This window comes from Aythya marila (genome assembly GCF_965140915.1).
Source record: "Aythya marila genome assembly, chromosome: 10".
In the NCBI taxonomy this organism is placed as follows: Eukaryota; Metazoa; Chordata; class Aves; order Anseriformes; family Anatidae; genus Aythya; species Aythya marila.
This window is the reverse complement of record NC_139051.1, coordinates 16,799,653-16,826,942: the sequence shown is the minus strand read 5'-3', so window position 1 is coordinate 16,826,942 and position 27,290 is coordinate 16,799,653. Positions and strand designations below refer to the sequence as shown.

The following is a 27,290-nucleotide window of genomic DNA, read 5'->3' as shown; positions in this document are numbered from 1 at the left end:
CTTATGTTAAAGCTTCTAGTAATATTCAGAAAGATTGTAAAAGGACAGTGTATTATTCTAGATTCCTGGTGCCAAGTAGTATAATCCTGCAAACCTAGCTCTCCACAGAAAATTTTTGTATTTTGTTTTAGTCTATGGCTGTGACTGGACTCCACACCACAGTCCACATGAACCTGCACTAAAGCACACAGAATAAATTACTAACCTTTTAACTTCACCACACTGAAGCCAGAGTTTACAGCTTCACCTCTATTCAGGTGAGCCCTCACTTGCGAACATTTCACAGTGCACTGCGGGCACAAAATTAAGCTTAGCCCAGAAGCATGATCTCACCACTTGGCTTTAGAAATACTGCTAGATTATTAAGCAGGATGATTTTTATGAAATCTCTTAAGAAGATTTTCATGAAACCATAGGAATATATTCCAGAAACTTCTCACAGGAGGCATTCAATTTTTTTTTTTTTTCTTAAGGAAATTCATTCATTAGGATTTATGAGAATTATGAAAATATATATATATGCATGAGGACAGGCATTGCTAGCATAGCGTGAATATACTTTGCTTAAAGCAGAAAGTAGCCTCAGCTTGATAGGAACCTTGGCTTCTACCAGGCTGCATTTGGAATTGCAGCTCAGGATGTTTATACATACTAAGAACCAGTTTAGATGGAGATGAGGTGGCCCAGGGTTATCACAGGCCCAAGACTCAGGTATGACTGTAAAGATGAAAAAATAAGAGCAGCTAGATAAAAATCTTGTCTAGTACCAGGCACACCCCAGAATTCACAACTCCGCCACCTTTCTTAAAAGACCAGTGATGATCCCTGCCCAGTTGCATCAGGCTCTTTGAATAGAGCCATCTGGAGTGAACATGACCTGGAGACATTGTACTGGGTCTGGCTGGGATGTTAACTTTCCCTGCAGCAGCCCATACAGTGCTGTGGTCTGCACTTGTAGCTAGAACAGCAGTGGTATCACACCAGCATTGTCTGCTGCTGAGCAGTGCTGGCACAATATCAGGACTCTCTCTAACCTTCCTGAGGTGTGGGTAAAAAAGTGAGAAAAGAAACATCACCAGGGCAGCTGACATAAACCAACCAAAGGGATATTCCATACCATGTGGTGTCACACTCAGCAATAAAAGGTGGAAACAGGAAGAAGAGGAGAGGGGTGGGCTCTCATTGTAAAAATGTTGGTCCTCCTCCCAAACACCAGCTACGTGTATTGAGGTCCTGCTTCAAGGACATGGTCGAGCATCGCTCATTTGGGGGAAGCAGAGAGTAATTTCTTTCCTCTGCACTTCCACATAGCCTTTATTTGTTTTTCTCCCCTTTCCTTTTTTTTCCCCCTTTAGTTAAGTTGTTTAATTAATAATAATCTTTCCTTGATAATAATTATTTTTTCCCCTTCAATTAAATTATCCTTATCTCAACCTGTGAGTTGTTCTTTACCTCTTCCCCTCCTCATCTAAGGAGGGGGAGTGAGAGAGCGGTTGTGGTGCTTAGCTGCCTAGCACAGTAAAACCACCACAGACATCAATAATAAAATCTTGTGAACTAGCAAAAACTGGTTTAAGCAGTAAGTCAAGCTGGACATCAGCATAAACTTGCTTTATTCTTCTGTAAAACCAACATTTGAATTTATACTGGAGATGGGGCAGTTTTCTAGCCTAATGGAGGCAGCAGACTGTGTCACATGCAGACTAGACCCGAGGAAAGGGCAGTATGTTTCTCTTGGATCGTTAAAGACTTCCGCTGGAGCTGCATCCCACAAAGAACAACCTAGACCCTTAAAAATTTTGTAAGGCAAGAATGAATGACAGTGTAAATGGCTGTCCCTTTCTCCAAAGGAACTGTTAGTGAGGACTTCCATTGCTTCTTCAGCCAAGTAACTTGGTAATGGCATTTGTGACCATTAATTTGAGCCACCTGTTGTTTGTAGCACTTGAAGTTAAATTCAGGAAACAATTAGCTAATATAATCAAGCTTCTAATGAAAAAAGTAACTAATGTACATTGAAATAGACCACAACTACCTGTCAGAAATTAGTTTATTTCTGTTTTTCTTCATTCCACCGTAATTTAAATGAAGTGTAAAACATTTTTAAAGTGTTGTAGAGGAAGTCACCAAAGCAAGGCAAGATATTCCTAATTCATTTAGGACTAAATGAGACCAACATTTACTGAATAAAGCAGGACACTTCTATGATGTTGAGATGATTAAAGATCCACTGGAAAAAAAAAAAAAAGCATTAAGTCTGTATTTTGCATTTTTATTAATGAGGTTTTAGAAACTGGGAAATTAAGAGTATTTTTCTGCCCATTTAAATGAATGAACAAGAGCCATGGGAGGATGGGATGGGGGGGGGGGCATGTCTTTCTTTACACTTTTTAAAAGGGTTGAGCTATTTATGTGTCATCAGGGAAGCATTCATTGATTTCACATAGATGAGCTGTGTAATGGGATTCAGAGCTTTGCAATTGTAGCCACTAGGTTAACTGCGGGTCATTAAAGGCCAAAAAAATCATCCACTGGAACATCTTCAGCAGTATGTGAAGCTAGCTTGCATCAGCAGTGCAAACATCAGAATGACCTTTTTTTTTTTTTTTTTTTTTAAAATCACCTCTTCCGAAAGAGTCCCAAACTGCAGTTTCTAGGATGGTCCCTCTGAGCTTTCTACCAGGATCAAAAGTCACAGGGAACAACCACCCAAATAAAGCTATACCAGTTTGCTACATGCCAAAACCATCTATGGTAGCACTCAAGTTAAAGAATTTGTATGACTCAGAAAACTAATTATGTAATTAAAATTTTGCACAGTGCCTTGACATTCTGTTCTATTGTATGACACATGAAAATTACCCAGCTTGGTATAGCTCATATTTCATTAGTACTTGCTGGATTTTCTAGCTATCTCTATTTGCTATTGCACATGTTTTAGGATAAATTACTAAGTCTATTTAAATTTTAAGCAATGGCTGCAGCCCATTCAAGACCTCTTTCATACCAGGAATAAAGGGATGGTGGAAGATGCTACCTCACCCCTGCTAGGGTAAATGAAACAGGAAGAACTAGTCTAATCCATATGAACATGAGCATAGTCAGTGCTTTATGCAGGTTAAGAGAATGTAAAGGTTGGCAGACTAGTAACAAATAAAGTCAAAAGAGATGAAGAACACTCTGCCCCAAGGAGCAGCTGTTCCTGAATCATTTCAAGCAAATTGATCTAAGTAATTCTTGAATTCTTTCAGCAATAGATATTCTCTACTGGTATACTTTAATGCTTCCCTATCCTCTACAGCATCTTGGAAGGATACTTATCTGCCCATGGTATGAGGAACCAACCTCAGTTCGTAGCTTTTGATTTGTGACTCAGGTTCTCCATGCAGTACTTTAACCCCATTACTTCTTGTTCTGTCAAGAAACGAGTCCCTTCTCTACCAAGACATTTTAATTATGAAGCTCATCACTGCAGCATTCTTGCTCCCATAGCTATATTATCCTTTGGCAGATTACTGCCCTACAAATTATTGCTACTTTTTGAAAAATAGGAAGTTAAGGATAAAGTTAAATTCTGCAGACTTTTAATTGGACTTGAACATTCAGCTTCCATACTCTGCTGAAGTCCTGAAACATATGTAGACATGAGGCAAAAAATAAGCCTGAGTTATTGCTTTCCTTGTTTCTTTACCCAAAATAATCCATGCAATAAATATAGGTTCTAGAAAATAATCCTGAAGAGTTCTAGATGATGGATACAATGTTGATTTGTCACTCCCAATATTTTACTGAAAGAAAATGAACATAAATGTCTTTTGGTGGATATAATACTAGAGTTGTCAATAGCTTCTTGCTGGGACAGATAACAGTGCAACTTCTATATTATTTTGCTCTCCTTTTGCTAAGAAATCTCGAGTTTTACACGCTGTACGTGGTATTTTATATTGCCTGTGTAAAGATTTGTACTTCCAAAACACTTTGAACTTCGTGAGAGCGACACCCAGTGGTACAATGTTTTCCTGCTTGTAGCAACATATGCCAGATAAATCCGCTTGCGTGCTTCCAAATTTAAAGTCATATTCATTTCCATGATCCTGTAAGCAACATAAATATTAAAAAGAAATGCATTACCTGAAGTCTTCAGACTGGAATTCCTGGAGTAGAATATTTAAATTATTTTTAACTTAGCTGGATAAATGACCTGTCAGCACTGAGAAAAGCAAAACACTTCACTGAGAAGGAATTTGTGGATGCCAAAGACTCTGAAGAACACAGATTTAGCACCCAGTTATGGAAAGTCCCAGCTTTTTGGTTTCCAATAATATTTTAGGGCAAGCATCTCACACAATTCTTGAGTGAAAGTATTCATGAAATGACTAGATGCTCTGCTGGGAGTTGCATGGACTCAAAACAGAAATCTTCAGTGAGGCACATTATTTCAGGCCCCCTATTAAGTACTATTTACTTTGACACATGCCCTCTTCCTGCCTTTCCAAGACTCAATCTTGAGTGAATACCTGCTTCCCATTTTCTGACAAATCAGATCACAGGAGAAAGAAATGTCTTTTTTGTTTGTTTTTAAATGAGGACTGATGGATGGTGGTAGTATGGACTGCAGCTATAAACATACACACACTCATTCATGTTACTGTTGTATTACCCAGAACAAGTTTTTCCAATAATCGTAAATTAAATCAAGACACCAAATAACAGTCCCTACTGCTTTCCAGCAGTAGGATACTGCATCATCCCCTGGCACAACGCAGTTGACAGCTAAACCCAAAAAGCCAGCAGCTTGCACAAGTCATGCCACCCATTCAACAGCCCAAAGCCAAAAGGGTTACTCCTTGCGGGGTTCAGTTTCTTTAAGAAATACATTGTCAGGTAGCTCCAATATGCAGATTTACTGCTTTACTTTCCCTCATTACCATGTTTACCCAAGTTGTTGTGACAAACATTAAACAAACAAAAAAAATAGATCCCTGTCGAGATTTTTTTCCTCAGGTCCTGCAACACGGAACCTAACAGGACAAGTCGGGGGCAGGCTAGAAGGAGTGCTCAGCATCAATGAAAAGATGCTGGTGACTGCATGCCATGCTATGACTGATCTGAGGCTTTAATATTTTTAAAAACTTCATATATGAAAAGTGAGGCATTTGGACTAACATGGAAATATTTTGCCATTCCAATAAGTTATAACCTGTAAAACTGCCTGCCACTTATGTTTGCTTTATACTGAAGCTTTATTCATCATTTTATTTGTGTAAGTAGAATAAATGAATAGACATGCCCAATCTCTTGGCCAATTTCAACATTAGATCATAGTTTAAACATTCTTCTCTACAGAAGGATGGCAGAAATGTGTCCTGTCTAGCCCTTATTTTTTAATAAACATTTTACATTTGTATGGAGAGTATGATCCCATCTGAGTCTAGACTATGGAAACTGGGGGTCCACATAACAGCTTAAGATGACACCAAGTCAGGGTCTGGCTCAGCAGGCCAGACTGGCAGAAGTGATTCATATTTCGTGTTTCATTTTTTTCTGATCTTGGTAACTTATCCCATTGAGGACATATTCAATTACAGGGAAAACTACATCATCCCTGAACTTATGGGAGGACATTTTCCTCTGGCTTGGCCTCCAATTGTTTGGACATACAATTTTTTGCAAGACAACTAGAGAAACCAAAATGAGTCCTGAACTTAGAGCAAGAGTCCGGTTTTAAGGTCATGGTAGAAAGTGAGATGAAACAAACCCAATTGCACCTTGGCAGCAGCTGGAGACTCAGTCTACCATACTAGAGGACAGACATCTTCTGATCTGTGTGGTGCTGCTGAGGTCACTGAGGATCTAATTCTAAATCTAACTTCTTTTGTGAGGAGGAGAAAAGTGTTCATATGTGGTGAGCCCGAGGCAGAACAGGGCTGTGTCGGGCAGGAGGGGAGAAGCCGCATGCATTGAGCAGCAACCTAAGAAAGCACTGGAGTAGAGACAGAGCTTGTATCACAGGCATGGTCTTACCAGTTTTAAAAAGCAATAGCAAAACACACTAAGGTATTTCTCCCTCCCCCCTTGCACACACCTGAGGAAGGTGTTTAGTTGTTCCTGTATTTTGTTTTACATACACCAAACCTAGATATATTAGGGCCATCTCTCACATGACTACATGAAAATAAATTGCTCTTCCATTCTCCACATACACTTGTAAATAATTGGAGTGGTTGTGTGCATACAAGTGACAGCAGAGCTTATTTTCTGCTTCCATCAGTCTACATTAATGTTGTGCTGTATAAGCAGAAGTGAATAATGTCTGGTAAAACAGGTATGGGATAGTGTCACACAGATCATGCTTTACGCACTCTTGCCTCCTGCTTTTCTTCCCTAAGTCAGTATAATAGTGCTAGAGATCTGAATTTACAACATAAACATAGTTCAACATACGTGAAAAACATTTGCTTTAAAAGACAAAATTGCTGGAGCAATTTTAAATATTTTCAAAAAGCTAAAGCTGCTCAGACAGACAAATCTTGTTTTGACATGCGCCCCAAAAATAACCATGGCAGACTCAGAATTTACATCTACATAAAGAAGGTTAATGAACCAGGCAAATTGTGCTGCACAGGAAGCAAATGCCAAATATTGCTCTTAGCTCTTTCTTGTGAGTCAGTGGCTGCTGCAGGAGCAGGGGTACTAAAATAAATAGGGCTGCATACTCAGTGCAGTTGGAACACTCCAAAATGTCATGAAGCTGTCAGTCTGCATGTCAGAATTGATGTGCAAGACTGTCAGTAGAAAGGCAGGATGAATTTGGAGCTTTAAATAGTCACCATCTTTTACAGTTGTTTATTAGCAGTAAAGGAGGCCTACCTTCCCTCCACATCACTGCAAATGATGCTCTTTATTCAGAACTACATTGTAATTGCCTTTTCATGTGGAAGTTGTAAGTAATACATAGATACTTGTCTGAAAAAAAAATCTTAGAGGTGACAAAAGAGTACAGGTTATTTGAATATGCTCAGGTCTCCCACACAAGATTAAATTTAGAAGCAGTAACTTTTTTGGGGGAGGAGTAGGGACACAATGATAAAGGAATAGTTTTAACTGATACTGGATATTGACAGAAATTGAAGATATGCAATACAGCTACCTCCACCAATCCATAAGTTTTCTACAAGACTTCCTATAGATCTTCTATAGCTCCAACTTAAATTACTCCATTTAAGAATAAAACAAATTTAAGCTGACAAATTTAAGAGGGTACGTTTAGGTTAGATACAAGGAAAATTCTATACTCAGGAAATGGTGACCCCAGGCTGCCCAGAGGAGCTGTGGGTGCCCCATCTCCAGCAGTGCCCAAGGCCATGTTGGATGGGGCTGGGGACAGCCTGGGCTGGTGGGAGGGGGTCGGGGCTGAGTGTGCTTTAGGTCCCTTCCAACCCAAAGCATTCTACGATTTGGTGATCCTAACTTGAAGAAAATTCAAGTTAAATGAGTGGCCACATCAAAAAAAAAATATTTCTAGCTGACTTTGAACAGTGCTGGATGCAGGACAAAATAATTCCCTTCTACCTCAGTTGATACAGTCTAAAACTCTTTTCATCTACTAAGCAGAAAGTTATGGTGCTGCATCTGAACATTTCTGTAGGTACCAACATCCATGAACATCTACATAAATACAGGCAATCCTGATCCCAGAAATTGCTTTGGGGTAAAATTACATACAAAGAGTAAGTTCCCATACATGCAGGAGACAATATATTGAATGCAAAATAGATGGAATTCAAATATGAGAATTTTAGGACTACAAATATCAATGATAACTCTACACATACTGATTTTGACTATTCAAAGGTTTTGGGAATGTGGGGAAAGAAAACTTATTTAAAGTACCAAACAGCTCATCACTTTCACAGCGTAACTGCAATCTTCTTCCACAGACTACTGTGAAGTGTGCATTACCACAAATATTTACAAACACCTTCTTACTGGGGTTTCAGAAGATAAATTTATTCTGAGAATGACTCAAAAACTCAAATGCGAGTTGGCTGCATTGTGAGCTAGACCATCTCAGACAGACAGGGCAGAATCTCTGCAAAAGTGATCACGCTGGCAATGTTTCCTCATTGCTGCCTTTCCCTACCTATTTTCTGGTAAATTAGTCCCTTGTTTAAAATGTGTCTGTTCAATGGAGAGTATGACACCTTTGTTTTCTTTGTCTCCTCTATTTGGTCTTGAGATTACAATTTAATTATGCTCCAGAGAAAATGGCATGAAATAATTTTCTGGAGAGGACTACAACTATCTGTTAAGACAGAAATTTGGACATGAGACTTCTTTCAATCACTGAGAAATTCAATACTGTGCACATCCACCTCCTCTTTTCCACAGGAGATGTTATCAGTTGTTAGTTTGCCTTCTAACACACAATTGTCCTTTATTTATTTATTTAAAAAAAAAAAAAAAAAGGAACCATCCATCGTTGTCACATTGAAATAACCAATACAACAGCGGCAGCTTCAGCCTGAAACTTCGGGGGAGATTTAAGAACAAACATAGTCACATGCCTTCTCTGTAAAGAATATAGACATGACTTCGACATGCCATTTAGGTTGTAAGGACAGCTCTCTTTACCCCATGTCCCCGGTTTAGTTTCCAAGCTATGGGGACACAGATTTTGCTGGCATGTGCTGCCACCTAATGGTACGGAAACCATCTGTCTAGACGGAAAGGCAGAAATGTACCAAAACAGGGTGAAACTGCAGGCAGGCTTTGCAAACCAATCCTATGAAGTACGCAGTTTTTCTCGGGGACAGTAAGTGACATGTCAATTATAAGTAAAGAACTAGAAAAAGTCAGTGATAGGTTTCACCTCTAATTGCCTCCTGCAAACCGTGGGTAGAGAAATATTTTTTATGTTCATATACATCATCTCACATATCACCTGATGACACTATATAGATACACCCACATTTTATATGTACATATATCATACTTTCATCTCATAGGGTCATTACGTTCTAACCTGATTCTAACCAGACTGATTCTAGCCAAAAGGTGTCCCCACAACACCACAGAAATACCATTAGGAGGTATCCTTGCTGAGCACCTAACAGCTAGGAAGGCTGCTTATTACCCATATCTCAACTTTCTATCCCCTCACTGAGGAAATAAACCAAAAGATCTAAGTAGAAATAACTGAGATCAAATCCACATATTCTGTTTGTCAAAATCCTGCAACAGCTTTTCAGATGATTAGCACACAAAAGCCTCCAATATCATCCAGAAATACTAAAAGAAAACCTACAGCCCAAACCAAGAAGTTACAAAGCCCAAAAAGTAATTGAGAGGAAACCTTGTCACCCAACCCACGTTTCACAACCCCTACCTGTTGTGTCCTCAAGGAAGATAGAAGAAACCCCAATCTGTACACTCATGAAATCAGCTCCACAAAGAAGAAAAGTAATAAATAAATAAATATATACAATGACCAGCAGCTGCCCTTAATAACATTTCAGTAATATTTCTTTTTCTTACCAAAAGGGGATACTTTCCTGCCTCCTCTTATATCACATTCCTCTCCATCCCCATAATGACTATCATGTGCTGTCAATTACCTTCAATCAATTCAAGCTGGTGGTAGCCTCCAACACCATCACTTTCTTCTCCTTCTACTTCAGAAGCAGAGATTATGGATTGAATGAATTGATTGAATGATTGAATGATGAATCCTGAACTGAAGAAGTAGCACAAATGTGTAGAAGGGGAAGGAGAACAGCAATAGCCACACAAGCTTTAGGCACAAAAACTTGGAGAGGAGGAGAAGTCTGTACTAAAAGAACCCACAAAGCTTTTCATTAAGTCTAAGGCAAAAGCTTGTCAAACAAGCAGGGACTTTTAAACATATCATGGGCTGGTTTTCTGGAAAGAATAAAATAAACAAATTAAAACTGAATTAAATATAATTTGTAAAACAGTGTGCTTTTCTCACCAGAGACAACTGGAAGGGTTTGTTTGGGTCCAAAGCCTTTTGCTTGTTTTGATACCCTGTTCTTCTTTTGATTTCCACTTACTGACCTGATGATACATTGTGTGACTTTTGTCACACAATTCTGCAATTTTTGCCAGTGTTTCAACAGACAACAAAATCAGTTTCTTTGGAAAATGGAAGAAAACCAAACCAAACTCTACAACTTGATAAAGCCCGAAATAATCCCTGGGTATACTGGCTATATTTCTGTTGAAGTTCATGCATTTGTTCTTGTGAGTTTATTTGAGGGGCAAGCAAAGAGTGGGGCTTGCTTAGAAAGACCCACAGTGTTTTGGCAGGTCTAAAACAGAGCTTGACACAGTGTGGTGCTCTGCAGCAGCCTCTGATCCACTCATCTTCCCGCTGAGCTTGTTCCTGCCAACAGGCCCCACTGTGTTGGTTCAAAGATGGAAGGAATAAACCCATAAACAACCCTGATGTCTCCTGCCACATACAAAAAAAAAAAAAAAAAAAAAAAAAAAAAAAGACATAATGCCTTTTCCAAATTCATAAGGCTTGTGAAAGTACAAGTGGTACAATGTCTTGGCTGTGTCCCTTTAAATGGTTTGTGTTGTCTTAATCAACTCTACCTCTCGCTTGTGCGAGGGATGTCAGGGCTTCCTGACAGCAGCCCTGATCCGAGCACCACAAAGTTCCATGTCACTGGCTGCAGCCAAACTTAGGACCGGCCCTGGAGGTGTCTGCCTGTGTAGCTGCAATTTCCTCATTTGAGCATGGCATGGCTGAATTGCAGAGAGTATGGGGCCCTTTGGGAAGATGAGAGGAATGAGTCATCTGTGTATAGTATGATAACTACATGACTGTTCTCATTTAAATAAAAAGAAATCAGGCAGAGTTCTCAGAGTTTCTTATAAGGTGTTGTACAATAAGGTTTAGGGAAGGCTGCTGTTTCTCCTAGTGCTGTAGTAAGTACTGGGACCAGACAGGAGCTGGCTGACTGACTATATTCATTGCAAGCTGACAGAAAGAGAAAGCACAGCCCAATGTATTGTCACTAATCATTTATAGCAAGGAACTCTTGGCTGTCTTTATGCTTCTTTTATTGTTTAACTGGAATGCCACAGTAGCAAAGGCCCTCTTATTCTAAAAACTACAGGCCCCATCATGTTGCAGCATCCCCTCCATCAGCTGACAGGAACATCTCATGAGAAAAAAGCAGGGGCCTGCTTCTAGCATTAACCCTAGAAACAATTAGTGGTAACACATTTCTCAGAACATTCAAAAATTTTTGTTCTTTCCCCTTTCAATAATGTGCAACACTTGGGCTTCTGCATTGCCAGTAACAGAGCTCAAGGTGATGCTTTTTTAGGGTAGCCAGACACAGGTGATAGTCAAGGCCAATGAGGGTCACAGAGGCACAAAAAGAGCCTGAAAGCCCAAGAAGAGCATTGTCCAATCACTGTGAACACGGCTAGCCAACAGAAGCATAGATATGACTGGAATTTGGGATGATTTGAGGGAGTGAAGGATATGGCCGGCATTGGTTGCAGTTCTCAGAGTGCAAAATTTAAAAAAGGGACCCGATCCTTTAAAATTAAAATATGTAAGATAAGGGGTGTGCAACTATTCCCTCAAATTTTCAGCTTCGATCAGCACTCAGACCTTGGCTGTAATGCATATTAATGAATAGTTTATATTTTAAGGGTAGCTTTAGAAAGGACTGCAGGAAACTTCCCTACACCAGCTCCTACCTGTTGGTGGTCGCACAGGCCTGGGAAGCCTGAGTAGTTCAGCATTAGGATGCAATCTGTGCACCATGAATTCAAGTCTTCTCTAAAACTTTTTAAAGAGAATCCCTGACAATTTTCTCCCTTATTATGTCTTTCTGAGTGCAAACTGTCACATCTCCTTGCAGCCAAATGTGTAAGTATGTAATCCACCAGGACATTTTTGAGCTGTTCAGAAGCTGTCATTTTTTAGAAGTCTTCACTGGACTTGCTGCCACGCTGTGGATGACCACGTTTGGATGTGTCTGAATGGGGAAATCATCGACACTTGAAGCCAAATTTCCCAGTATGCTCAGATTTACTCAATATTTAGTGGTCAGGAAGGGCCAAGAACCTAACATTCTAGTCATGCAGACTGACTGGATCCTTGGTCTGCCGCTGCAGCTGCAAGGACATCACCCCTGGGAAAGGGCCACATGCTGCTCCTGTGGTGTATTCGCTGTTGGGTAGAGTAGTTGGTACAGTCAGAGAGGAGTTGTATTGTTTTGTCAAAATCCACAAATCTTTTTGCTTATTATAACCATGCTTCATTAGTCAAAACGATACACAGTCTTTAAGAAAAGGTCCTCATTTCCTGTATGGCAGGCTACTGCGTAACAGGGTGCCTCAGGGGAGAATATCAGCATTTTTCATCAGTATGTCATGTACTAAATCAAGCGTGTTTCCCTGTACGTGGGCCAGAGACATAAGAAAGAATATAAAGTCATAAAATTGTAGTACAAAAGATGATCAAATGGACAGAGCATTGGCCTGTGACTGAGGTCAACGTTACAAGGTTAAATTCATCCAGCATAACATGTACAGCAGCTGGAAAATGTAATTTATCTTGCTGCAGTACCTCACTTCAGCACTAGTATTAGTATGACCAGGTAATAAACTGAAGTGATGGAGAACTAACCGCATGTGTTTGCTGGGTGAGGTGTCAGCAAGATTGGCTCCTGAGCTGTCTCTTTCCATGGCTCTCCTGACACTGCTGGTGACACAAACAGGGCACAGCAAAATACAGGCAAAAGTGAGCAGGAGGCAGGGAAAAGTAGTGGCCAGTCTGCACTTTTCCATGGCAGCATGAATTTAAGATAAAAGACAGGGATATGAAGTTGTGCGATTGGGATACTTCATTTTAGTTTGTTTCAGACACAGACTGAGTGGATGATATCAAGTTACTTAATTTCCTCATTTCTAGATTCCTAATTTAAAATCAAGGGACATATATATGCTTGAACAGGGTAGTTGTGCTTATTTAATTTGTTAGGTGAGGGTCATATAAAACACATTAATATAAACTAAAATACACAGAATAAGTTTTGCCCATTTTCTTTAATTTTTAAAAACAAGTAAGCAGATGAAATCTTGTGCCCTTGAACACCAGAGTCTTTCTTTGTGCAAAACATTACATACATTGTTGTTTTTTATTGTATTATTTTAAATAATACTGCAGATACTTCAGAAAAGGGCAATACTGTTTCTACCACATAAAAAAATGATCATGATATAGTTGTTTTCTGCATTTTCCTCCTCCATATTGTTTAAAAAAAAAAAAAAAAAAAAAAAAAAAGAAAAGAAAGAAAGAAAGAAAAAAGAAAAAAAGGAAAGAAAAAAAAAAGAAATCACAAATACTATTAGGAATTTCACCCTCCCACATCCCTCCCCACAAAAAAAAAGAAATATATTTTAAAAAATCAGTAGTGTTAAACAAGTCAGATATTAAATGCACACATTTACAAGCACAGAACATTAACAATACTGTGTAATGCTTTAGACCATGCCAAACCATATGTATGTGTATAAAGCTACAGGTAAAATGGTTCATAGCAGCAGAATAGGAAGCATATTTCACACAAGTACATAGTTCCTGTGGAGATATTCAGATGTAGACAACAGTTCAAAGTACTTTGACAAGCTATAATGCACAAGTCAGTTTTTCGTTTTTTTTTTTTTTTTTCTTTTTTTCTGCTACAGCATCAAATGTTCTGATTTAAAGGGAAATCCTGACTTGTCTGGGATTTTCATTTTGTGTCTAATGGGTGGCCAGCTGAAGGCTGTGTGTTCCACCTATTGGCACATTTTGCTATTTTGCTGTAAACATTCCTGAGGTGTCCTGATTCCAAAAGTTAACTTCACTGAAATCAAGACTAAAACATAACCTTATAAGGCATCTACATATGCACATCCTTCACTGATAAAAAACAAAAAAAAAAGGTTGATATTTCCTTGCAGAGAGAACATAACCCATCGCAAGATTCAGCTGTAGTTTTGGGGCTTTAGATTCTGGTGGGTGCGGAGAAAAAGGGACATTGGGTTGGAAATATTTATCACTTACCACTTACTTGGACTTCCAAAGTTTTTTATTTCTAGGTTTTGAAATGGGCATGTTTTCAACGTCAATATACACCTTGCAGTTGCTTTTTTTTTTTTTTTTGTAGCTATGTAACAGCCTGGAGTTTCAATTCTGGGAGCATTTCTTTTCCCAAAGTGGCAATGGGGCTGTGATTTTCTTTAGTCAACTCCAGTTCTGGATGTCCACCTGAAGACTCCCTCTGAGGGGGCCCAACATTCACAGCATGGTGGCTTTGCACCTTTATAAAGGCAAGCTCCTTCAAAACATCCTCTCCTAAGCACCTAGCGATAGAGACATGCAAAGTCAAGCAGGACTTGGAATATTTGAAACGGAATTATGACAGAAGGTTTTAGACACCAAAATACAAACAAAGTGAAGTAAAATGAAATAGGTCAATTGATGATGTGATTTGAGACAAAGTTATTCTATGAAAGATGCTTTTTTATGAGGTCTGATAAAATAAGATCACAATGAAATGCTGACCACATGTACAGCTCGATGTAATATTAGGAGGTACTTAGTGATTTCTTGTGATCTGTTTTCCCCCTTGGAAGGCCAGCAGCCACTTCTTTTTCTAATAACTCCATTTGCCTGTATTTGGTGATTTGGTGATTTTGAATTACAGAGAGGACAGCAGATTTTATGACATCTCTTCTAAGCTCTCTTAGGCTGTTTGTCTCTCCCCATAAAATACTGTGCACTATAGTACAGCATTCCTCCACAGGTTTATCATACAACCATTAAATGAAAAACAGGACAGGAAAAAAAAATAATCTTCCAGAATAAACAATAGTTTGGGATATTGGCAGAAGAAAAAAGACCAAGAGACAGTCTAGAGATTTTGATATTTGGAACTAACATTTGCATACTTCATGGTAATAATTTCCATCAGTTGGATGTACATCACAAAATCTCTTCTCATTCAGAGGGAGTCGGTTCATACCCAATGGAATAGAAAGGCCTGATATCAAAAACCTATCCTGATCCTTTTGTGAAACAGAGAAGTCACAACATCCTTGTCTTAATTCCTTCATTTGCACAATACATAAATTACCTCTTGGAACTCTGCTAGAGGTTAAGGACCAATTACCCTAGTGTTCCACCAAAAAATTCCTATTCTGACTTCAGTGCAAACCTCAATACCATTCAGGGTAAAATCAGTGCCAAACCTGAGAATATTTAGAAAGTACTTTGAAGATAAGAAAAGCCATATAATGCTACACAATGACATTACAGGATCCTTAATTTCTCTTAAGAGGAATGAATATATGTAGAGACAGACAGATTGGCAAACAGTTAAAGAGACAAAGACCAAATGTATGCAGAGCTCTAAACTTGTACTTTTTTTCCTCACAATATCTCCATATATATAGAGTGACCTTGATCTCCTCCTGTTATACAAACATAGACAAACACATTTAACTCCAGGGGATGGGAAATGTCTACAAAAATGAAGCACTGGCTATCCAGACACTAATGAAAATGAAAAAAAGCTGTAGAGGTCTCCTGAAGCAGTACAAGTCATCTTAAGAGACTACTAACTTACAAGAAAAGCACAATGTATAGCTCTTAAAAATATATATTCTTAATTCAATCTCCAGAAAAACAGTGACTCAGAAATGGGGCTGTTCCACCACTTTTTCAGGCCCATTGCAAGCAGACGGAGGGTGAAGGAAGGGCAAGAAGAGTGGTGCTTCCTGTTGGCTTCACAAAACGTGCCCTGAAAGGAGAGCTCTGTTAGGTGCAAAATGCAGTTGTGCATCTGATCTGGCCCAGAGGAAAGGGCAAATCACAGACTGGTACAAAAGCCACTGTCCCCAGCTGGAAAGGCTCCCGCTGATTTTGGTGCACTTTGGATACAGCCCACATTTAGACACTAATAATGCAACAGCAGTTACACGTCCTCTGCCCACCCTCTCACAGTTTCTCCCAATATAAACAAAAGGACATTCTGGTCCCCTTTATATACATACATTAAAAGCTGAAATGGTCTGAAATGCTTAGAGATTAGAAGGCATATATCTATACAACATCACATCTGCTGGAAATCTAAGTAGAAAAGCTTTACACACATTTTACAGGTCCCTCTAAATTCTAAAAAACATTTACTGAAATTACCATATTAAAAGAAGTCATCACTAACATACCATATAATACTATTTCTTTTTCTTTTACATAGTCATTGCTTATATAGTAATTTTTTAAAAATCACTTTTAAACAAGTATACAATTTTCACTTTAAAATTAACTGGTTAATAAAATTTTGTGCAAAACAAGCCAGCCTCTATAATTAAGTGAATTTATTTATTTTTATACAAAAAAATAGTTCTTTCAGAAATGTGTCTCCTTTTCTGTAATGGCTGAAATGGTGCCATCTCCTTTCAGTTTGGCGTCGCAGTCATTTATTGCAGCAATGTAGGATCTTCCTCCAAGTTTCCCTCTCATTTTCAGATCCGAGCTAGGTGTAATCAACTTCCTGAATTTCTGCAAAATTCAAGAAAATGGAAATCATTATCTTTTTCTTGCAGACATGCATTTCCTAAATAGATTGACTACAAAACTCCTTTCTTCTGCATGTTGGCTTCTTCTCATTTCCCTGTTAGATCCATCCATAAAACTGTATGCCATACAGTTCTCTTCCCATCACACCAGACTAAAGAATAGAGAATGAAGGTGAAAACAAAGTCAAAGTAAATTTTCATGCTGATTTAGAGTAACAGTTCCTTCCATGAATAAACTCAGCAAAATGCTCCAGGTGAGGCCTGCTATATGTGTACATTTTGTTTCTCATGGTAGTCAAAGCATATACACTGAAAAAAAATAAGATAATGCCAAGGCAGTATTGTGTTAGGCTACAATAAAGAAAAAAAAATATATACATGCGTTCAACTGAGAACTTCCTATTTTCTAGAAATAACATCAGTAGCAATGTTGCTGTTTACAGCTTGGGGAGCAGAGATGTTGCAGGAAGCTGGCTTCCTGAGAAACTCCCATCTGTAATTGAAACAACAACACAACAACAGCTGCAACAAATACCTTGTAATATTCATGTACGGAAAAGAGCATGAAACGTCTGCAGTCCTGAAATGTCTTCAGATGATAAGGCTATGCAAAACAAAAATCTATAGACAAAGCCTATCTACTTGCAGAGATGGAGTGAGGCACTGAGGCATTAACATTAAGGAAGTATTTAATGTTAAGATTTATACAAGCTTCCTTTAAGAACACACTAAGAAAACTTTACTATGTGCAATGTATTTAATGTTTATATACTCACAGTAAAGATTTCTTAGGCCATATTTAATCAGCTCAGTGGATTCATTTCAATATGGACTGCAATCAGCCAGCACAATAAATAACATCTTTCACCTTCTCCACTCAAGAAAACAATGACTATTACGTGGAGATATAGTCAGATATATTCAGATGTCATACCCGTTGGTTCTGAATGGAGAATGATCTAGCAAGTGTGGGTATATGTTGTGAGAAAGATCGTTCAAAGGTGCCAGATAAACCCCAAACACTTAAAAAGAAATTCTTATCATCTTGTTCTGTATTTTGGGAGTATCCTATAGAATATTGAAAAGACTTAGGAAGCATGGAAGAGACTTCCATACTGAAACAGAAGGAGGTAGTGGTGGGATACCTACTTTCATTGCCCAGTATTCCAAGGAACTCCATGTAAGAGAACCATGTAAGAGATTGCTTTTCTGGAATATGAGAAATCCCAAACAGCCAAAAAAGAGTTATATTCTTGTTTCTTTGGTTATAGCCATCTTCTCTGTCTTTTGAGAAAGTATCTTATAATTAATAATCTTAATCTTAGCCTAGACCTGAAATAACCTGATACTAAATTTTAGTAAATTATACCGAATATTTCTTTTTGACTCCATTTCTCATGTAGAGAACTGTAATCAAGAAAACTGTCCAGAAAACATATGCAAGTGTTTGCTACCCAGCTCCTGGTGAAAAATTTTGTTGGCACAAACATCAGTTACCAAAACCACAGAAAGAAAGCTGACTCAACTGAAAGGCTGGTACAGATCTTCTTGAGGGATTTAGCTAATGTCAAAGACTTTTAAGCTACAAATGGAGCAGGAAAAGGAAAAAAGCACCTTAAAGTTAGAGTATTGGTTAGCTACCACAGGCCAATGAAGACAGAAAAAAAAATTAGGAAATTCAGAAGAAAACAGAAAGAATACAGATGCCTCTGTTCACAAGTGATGACACCAAGCTACCACTGGAACAGGTATGTGGATCTTACCTTAGATAAAGGCATTGACTTTGCGATTAAACTGTGCTTAGTCTCAAGCAAATGAGAATTCCCTCCCAACTTCTTTTTTCAGTATTGCTAATCTGAAAATCTCACCTCTATGAAAGTGCCTTCTGCCTTCCACAGCTTAATGCAGATCCACAAAGGGATGCAGATCATGGAAGAGAGAGCCATCATCCACCCTATGCCATAGCCCCAGTCAGGGTATGTATATACATTGTTATATTTCAGAGGCTTGTATTTCACCAGGAAGAAAATGAAGATTCCCTGAAATAAACAGAGAAACATATTAGTAGTATTTTAAACAACACTGTGAATTTAACAAGAAAATGACTGTTTTGTCAAGGACAGTCTACCTAAAGCTGGGAAGCAGAGGTAAGCTTTACAGAGAAAAAATACACAGTAATGTATTCTTTTATGTACAGCTGAGCTAACATGTCTCAGCTCATTCTGCTGAAATGAACAACCTTTCAAGTTTAAATCCTATTTACCTCTCAATGACAATAAAACCTGCACTTTGATGGCAAACAGTACATGGTCAGGAAAGATTAAGTTTTGCTACCATGAACCAGCTGTAATTAGCTGCGTTCTCTCCAACCAGTCATGATGAATGAGGAAAGCCAAAATCGTCAAAGTTGCTTTAATCCACTGTCTGTATCTGCAGTTCTGCACACCAAATCTTTCATCCTCTCAAAAGCTCTAATATATCTGTTTAAATTCAACAGGTATATAATTAAGAAGTTTGGACCGTTTAAGTTTATGTAATACAGAAAAGTTACCATATACTATTCTCCAAAGTCTTGACAAGAATGCACAGGAGCAAATGATATTAATTTATTTTCAGAGTTGGAGAAAATTAGTCAGCAATTTCCCCAGCTTTGCAAACAGAGTAAGTGACGGAGCTCAAGTGAACCTGGATCTCCAGCTGTCCCAATGCACCTTGCTATCCGTGGGACAACTGGAAGGTTTTACTATCTAATACTCAAGCATTTGTGGATCAAATTTATGGGCAATTTGGTTATGCTCCTTTTGCAATTTTGTCTTCGTTATGTAGCCACAGCAGAGCGCCACAATGGGCACCAGTACTCCTAGCTTCTTCCTTCACCTTCTTCACACATATGAGATATTCCTTGGCCTCTTCTACTACTTAAGCTTGAAGGAAAAATATGTCTTTGAAAAATGTCTAGTCATCCACAGAGGGAAGGAAACAGGAGGCTGGAGTGGCAAGTAAAATGTGTAAGTTTGGAGGATCTTGAGTTATACCTAGTAGACACAAGGTATATTACCAAAGCAGTGAGGAAAAACCTCTCTTGTATCGGCAAATGTTCACGTAGGCTTCTGAGGTTTTTATTTTTTTATTTTTTTTTCCCCTATTATCATATATGCAAATATTTCTCACAATTCACAGAACACATAAATTTAATGTTTTTATACACATCCTGCAGAGTATTTTTGAATTAAAACATATGTTGTAAATCAATAGGCATTTTACTCTACTGTTGTGAACTATTAGCAGCAACAAGTTTCTAAAATTATGCACAGAAAACCTTCGTTATGTCTAAAACAAGTTACTGAGATATTCTGTACTTACTGCACAAATACCTGGAGTTAAGACCATCCAGCACCATTTAATCAATGTTAGTGGTTTGTACCCAATCATATCCTCAATGTTGTCATAAAAGCGATTGCTGCCTGCCCCAAAAAGCAAATCAAAAGAAGATGTAAAATGTACATGCAAGAGATTATACAGGTCAGCATTTAAAACAGAACAGACAAAAATGTGGGTTCTGGCAGAGTTTCAGAGATCAAAGAAGCCATCTCTTTCTCTCACATACATCTCTCTGTCTTTTGCTCCATACTTCTGGCAGAGGTTGCTGCCTATATGTGTCTGAGTAGGAGTGGGCAGTCAGAAACTGCTTCTGGTCAGTAACAGTTTGAGCAGGCCCAGTTGAATATTATATATGCTACAAGCCCATATGTGAATCCTTAAATAGCCAGGGTCATGTGTGATCTGAAGTTCATACATTGCTTTACATAGTAAAATTGTTAGTCTTTTGTATGCAAATAAAGGTTTGATGATGCACCTTGAACATACCCAGAACTTTGGTGGCTTTCCCCTGACTTTGCTGACAGAAGCAGCAGATCTAGGAACGTTACTATGCCCCTTTTGTGTTAATGAGAAATGAACTCCAAGTCCCCTGGATTTATTTGTGCATGTCAGAAGTAGAAGGGAACATGTCCTGCAGAGACACTTCGTGAGAGAAGAAAGACTTATTGCCACCCCTAATTTCTAAGGCAGCTGAGGATTTCTGTGGTGGAGGAATGTGAAGGTCAGTCCTGGAAGGAGCAAGAAAAATGTCCATTGCACTCTCCTCATTAGAGTGGAAGAAAAACATATTCCTGGCTTGTAGCAGAACACAGGAGTGTGGAGGGCCCTACTGCATAAGAGTACAAGGCCTTCACATTGTTTTTGTGCAAACAGAAAGCTTTCATAAAAACTGAAAATGACAACAATTTTTAGCAACTCACCATAAACCCAGCCTATGCAGACACATTCAAATATGGCAACAAAAAGAAGGCACATGCCACTAGCTGCATACGAGTCAAATAACTGAAAGACGTACATCCCACCCTGAAAGACAGAAACAGAAAAAGGACAAAAAAATAAAACTGAAATGTCATGTTGGCAATGGTACAAATATTTCACAGCAAATGTGTCTTTAATTACACAGTCAATCTGTTGTTTCCTCTGGCAATGTTCCTACTACAGTTGGCTCCTTCTTGAACACAGAATATTCATTTTTCAGTGGATGAATGTGAAGGATCTTTCCTTCCATAACACTTAAGATGATTCCCTATGCCAGCTGAATATTTGCTTTAAAGTAGTAATTACTGGAATGCACAGGCCTACATTTCACTTGTTCCAAAACACTCTCTCACCTCCTTACATTTTTATTTTTAACTTCATTTGTTATCATATTAAACTGTAGATAATGGTGGGTGATTTTGATCTCCAGAAGACTGCACATAAAGATGCAGGGCTTTTGCTTATTTGTTTTAATATCTGTGCTACCAATGTGTAAATGCATTAGTAGGTGCAAAATGCACTAGTAAGTGCAAATGTAGGGAAAGAAGGCAAAATCTATATCTACTAGGATCAATCTCCATTGGCATAGGGACTGTAAAATGAGTAAGCTCGAATGTAAAGTTTGAATATAACTCATGGACTTTCATCTGCATTACTTAAGTGAGTCAATGTTTTTTGACAAAACATGAAATAATAAACATCCTAATTCCAGGCAAGCTTCAAGCAGCTTTTTCTTTTAAAGTTTTCCTAACAAGCTAAATATTGTTCACCAAGTGACTTTAAGTAGCAACATGTGCAGTTCCAAAAAGGAGATCAACCAAAACTAATCAGCATCCAAAGCAAGCATGGAATCCATACACAATGCATAATATGCTATCAATGGTCCTGTAGTTTTCTGCCCTCAGTGGTGCCCTAGTACAAACCAATATGAAAAAGGTATATATGCTTATCCAAGACATCCTCCACTTCCTTACTGTTTGACTATGACTCATTTATTTCAGTTGTCAAATCTATCAGAGACAATTCTTTTCTTCTCTTTTTTCTTCCTTTTTTTTTTTTTTCCCCAAGATTAATCTCTTATCACATATGCTTTCAATATTGAAATAATAATGAGGAGTTTCACAGATCATTTCAATAGAAAGGAAACTTAAGACTTCCCTCTTTGCAGAAAGCTATATGAAGGAAATAGAGACTTGAGATCGTCTCTCCAGTTGAAATATAATGCTATTTGAGTAGTACACATGATCTATTACATTTCAGACAATTTTCTGAAAATGGAAGGGAACTCTAAAAACAGAGAAAACTAAATCAAAAAACAATATCTAGGATTTACTTGTTTGTTTGTTTCTTTTTGTTGTTGTTGTTTTGTTTTGTCTCAGCATTAACTAAGTGAAGGTACATTAAGGTGGACTCTTTAAATTTGACATACTATCTAAATCTTCTTGCACATACGAATGTTCTAAAGTAATTGTATATAAAATTGCATTGATGTCCAAGCAAGCATCTGGCAAAACCTCTGCTGCATAGGTAGGAAACGACCATATGTCTGAATGAAAAAGTTTTTCTTTAAGGAAAAACATATTTTATGAATAATCCAAAGCCTGAAGAAAAATCCAGGATTGTTTATTTAGAAAAACAAAAGAGGACAAGGGATACATATCCCTTGGAAATCTCCCTCATGCATAACGCTTTGATGCCTTGTTGAAGTAGCACAGAACGGAGTGTTCTCCTCTAGTGTGTCATTTCAGTATGGGATCATAGATATCTAGATTGCCTCACTGATGATGTACATACATGTAAGTCACTTCTCTCAATAACATATTATATCTCTCTAGTACTACAGAGAAAAAAAAAAAAAAAGTATATCTGTCCTTTAAGGTTCCCCTTGAATTTGGTCACCATTCAAACAAAAAGTTGTAGTAAAAGCACTGTGGAATATCAGTCTTCTATGGTGGTTTTACTCAGGTGGACAGCCAAGCTCCACCACAGTTGCTCTCTCACTCTGCCTCCTCAAACAGGAAAGGGGAGAACACAAAGGGTTCAAGGTTTGAGGTAAGGATGATTTAATTAACAGGAAAAGGAAGAGGGGAGGAAAAAAAAAAAAAAAAAGCAAAGGCCATGCGGAAGCACAGAGAGAGAAAAGCCATTACTCTCTACTTCCTATCAGCGAGAGATATTTGGTCACGTTCTTGGATGCAGGGCCTCAACATGCGTAGCGGTTGTTTGGGAGGACAGATGCTTCAACTAAGAGAGCCCCCGCCCCCAACTCTCCTTCCCCTTTCCCACATTTTATTGCTTTTATTTCATTCCATATGGCATGGAATAGCCCTTTGGTCAGTTAAGGTCAGCTGCCCTGGTGACGTCCCCTCCCCAACACTTGCCCACCCCCAGCCTGTTGGCTCTAGGGGGCTGGAGGGAGTACTGATGTGGTGCCAGCACTGCTCAGCAGCAGACATAACACTGGAGTGATACCAGTGCTGTTCTAGCTACACGCGCAGAGCACAGCACTGTGCTGCTACAGTGAAAGTCAACTCCATCCCAGCCAGACACAGCACACCTTCTCAGGCCAGAATAAAAATATTGAAGTCAATTTTTTTTATTACATGTGATTTTTTTTTCCTTGCTCCTAACGTGGATGCTTTTTTGATTATTAGCTGCATTTGCTTTTAGTTTGTAGTGCTGCCTCTGCCAGCTGGCTACGTTCCAAAATCTAGCAAGTCGTAATCTTTACTGCAAAAAGCTCACTGTGAGGTTCAGCAAATATCTGAGCAGACTGGAAGCTTAGAGATTAACCAAAGCAATACATTGTAAGAAAAACACTTCTGCAAAATTCCTGGAACAATAGTCCTGCCATTTTGCATACCTTACTTTCTCTTAATTCTTCATGCTCATATTTCTGAACCTGTACATCTTGATAATGCATCTCTCACTGCTCTGCTTAACATGCAGACTGTGGGAGGAATTATTCCAAAATTTTCTTATTTTACATAGCAAAGATGATTTATCTTACTGAAAGCAAGAATAATTACAAGCAAATTGGTCTCTGTTCTGCTCCGATGCCCAGATTACAGGGACACACATCTGGAAGAAATTCTTAATCAACTTTTGTCAAGTCCTTTGTTCTCAACGGGAAAAATCACATAATACCTTTCACAAACTGACTGGCAATCTGAATTCCAGTACAAAGCCAGTTATAACTGTTGTTCTTGGAAAAACTCCCAGAACCTCACTGTTCTGGTGGATAGAAATCCTTTCCTAATTTTCAGCCTGTAATTATTCATGGCTGGCTCATACACCCTGGCTTGGGGATGAGAGAGAAGGAGCCATTCTATTTGCAGAATGATTCATGTTTATACTTGCTGCTACCTTTATGACATGCTTACAGAAAGCATATGTGTACCCTTCATTTCCAGCATTTCTCTAGTCACAGGTACAATCAGCGCTGCACTCCCAGGATTATGGCTCCCTGCTCTTGTTTTGCACGTTGTCCCAGTCTGAACCAGAATCATACAGAATATTTCAGTGGGACTATTACCTTGTTCACTCATGGGTGTATTCCCATCTCTCATCTGCAAATACCTCTCTGGAAACATCTAAGAAACATAGTTTGTACCAAGGACAACAGATTAACATGTCTACAATTGCCTAATGTCTTTTTCAGATGAAATTTGTTCTTTTTTTTTGGTACCAAAGCAAGGTCTAAGGACTGTCTATAGAGCAAGTGTAAGTGACCCCAGATGAGCTGATGAAACCCTGGGAATCTGCTTCACTGGGAAACCCTGCCAAGATTGCTGTACAACAGAGACACATTGTGGCCCTTCACAGTTAAGACAGTAAGGCTTCCTCAGACACACATTCCTCTGGCATTTAATTCCACAGCTCATCAGACATGCAGCTCTTTTCTTTGCCTCTCTCCCTGGTGCAGGGAGGTTCTAATGGCACAGCAAGCAGAGGAGAGTGTGGACTCTGCCTGTCTGATGGTTGTTTTAAGAGGATAAATTGAAGGAGCAGAAGACTGTTTATACAAGTCACTCTGTAAAGCAAGCACCGAGCAGCAAGACTAAACTCACACCAAGTAGTAAAGGATCCCACAGTCCGTCCCCTACCTGGGCTCCAAACACAGTAATTGCAGACACGTATCCTGTATTAATGGGATGGACTAACACCTTCAGACATTTTGGCTTACAACACCCCAAAGCAAACACCCTTGTTTGTTTGAAAAAAATATATATATAGAATCATAGAATATCCTGAGTTGGAAGGGACCCTTAAGGATCATCAAGTCCAACTCTTGACACTGCACAGGTCTACCCAAAAGTTCAGACCATGTGCCTAAGTTCACAGTCCAATCTCTTCTTAAATTCAGACAGGCTCGGTGCAGTGACCACTTCCCTGGGGAGCCTGTTCCAGTGTGCAACCACCCTCTCTGTGAAGAACCCCCTCCTGACGTCCAGCCTAAATTTCCCCTGCCTCAGCTTAACCCCGTTCCCGCGGGTCCTGTCACTGGCGTTAATGGAGAAAAGGTCTCCTGCCTCTTGACACCCCCTTACGAGGAAGTTGTAGACTGCGATGAGGTCCCCCCTCAGCCTCCTCTTCTCCAGGCTGAACAGGCCCAGTGACCTCAGCCGTTCCTCGTACGTCTTCCCCTCCAGGCCTTTCACCATCTTCGTAGCCCTCCTCTGGACACTTTCCAACAGTTTCATGTCCTTTTTATACTGTGGTGCCCAGAACTGCACACAGTACTCGAGGTGAGGCCGCACCAGCGCAGAGTAGAGCGGGACAATCACCTCCCTTGACCTACTAGCGATGCCGTGCTTGATGCACCCCAGGATACGATTGGCCCTCCTGGCTGCCAGGGCACACTGCTGGCTCATATTCAACTTGCTGTCTACCACGACCCCCAGATCCCTCTCTTCTAGGCTGCTCTCCAGCGTCTCATCGCCCAGTCTGTACGTGCAGCCAGGGTTTCCCCGTCCCAGGTGCAGGACCCGGCACTTGCTCTTATTGAACTTCATGCGGTTGGTGATCGCCCAGCTCTCCAACCTGTCCAGATCCCTCTGCAAGGCCTTTACGCCCTCATTTGAGTCCACAACTCCTCCAAGTTTGGTGTCATCAGCAAACTTGCTCAAAATACCCTCTATTCCTACATCCAGATCGTTTATAAAAATATTGAAAAGTACCGGCCCTAAAATGGAGCCTTGAGGGACCCCACTGGTGACCGCCCGCCAGCCTGATGCAGCCCAATTTACCATAACCCTTTGGGCCCTGCCCGTTAGCCAATTGCTCACCCATCGTATGATGTTTTTATTTAGCTGTATGGTGGACATTTTGTCCAGTAGGATCCTATGGGAAACCGTGTCAAAAGCCCTGCTGAAGTCCAAAAAAATCACATCAGCTGGTTTCCCTTGGTCCACCATACGGGTGATCTTATCATAAAAGGAAATCAGGTTAGTTAGGCAGGACCTACCCTTCACAAACCCATGCTGGCTGGGACCAATGACTGCTTTGTCCCCCAGGTGCGCCTCAATAAGTCCGAGAACCAACTTCTCCATGATTTTACCAGGCACTGACGTGAGACTGACAGGCCTGTAATTGCTAGGGTCTTCTTTCTGACCCTTCTTGAAAATTGGCACAACATTTGCCAGCTTCCAGTCTACCGGGACCTCTCCAAATTCCCAGGATCGTTGAAAAATAATTGATAGAGGTTCCGCGATGACATCCGCCAGCTCTTTCAGCACCCGGGGATGAATCCCATCCGGACCCATGGACTTGTAGGGATCCAGGTGGAGTAGCAAATCCCGCACACGTTCAGGGTCAGTTGGGAGTTTGTCATCCCCACCGTCCTGGTCCTCCAGCTCAGGGCACCCTGGGTCCCGAAGCCCATCATCGGCATTGAAGACAGAGGCAAAGGCGGCGTTAAGCGTCTCTGCTTTGCCTACGTCATCATCTGTGAGGAGACCTTCCCTATCAAGGAGCGGCCCTATGTATTCTTTAGTTCTCCTTTTTCCATTTACATATCTAAAAAAACCCTTTTTATTTTCTCTCACAGACACAGCCAGCTTCAACTCTAGCTGTGCTTTGGCCACTCGAACTTTCTCCCTACAAACACGAACAGCATCCCTGTATTCTTTCCATGACGCCTGGCCCTCCTTCCAGTAGCGAAACACTCTCTGTTTCCGCCTAATCTCCATTAGAACATTCCTGGTCAGCCACGCCGGCCTCCAGCCCCGCCTGCCTGACTTGCGATATTTTGGAATTGCCTTATCTTGTGCTTCTAGGAGGCATCGCTTAAAGAGTGACCAGCACTGGTGGAC

The 27,290-nt window shown here is 39.7% G+C and overlaps 1 protein-coding gene across 1 annotated transcript in view; it reads right to left on the bottom strand.

The window, feature by feature from the left end:
- Window positions 1–16,447: 16,447 nt before the first annotated feature.
- SLC6A11 (solute carrier family 6 member 11) overlaps window positions 16,448–27,290 on the bottom strand; it is a gene marked incomplete at its 3' end in the record, with an annotated part of 94,508 nt that continues 83,665 nt past the window's right edge. Inside the window, exons 12-15 of the mRNA XM_082768504.1 lie at window positions 20,919–21,021; window positions 19,981–20,081; window positions 18,486–18,656; window positions 16,448–16,600 (exon numbers count right to left, since the gene is read on the bottom strand). Coding sequence (XP_082624630.1) covers window positions 16,448–16,600; window positions 18,486–18,656; window positions 19,981–20,081; window positions 20,919–21,021 — 528 coding nt within the window. The remainder of the gene's footprint in view (window positions 16,601–18,485; window positions 18,657–19,980; window positions 20,082–20,918; window positions 21,022–27,290) is intronic.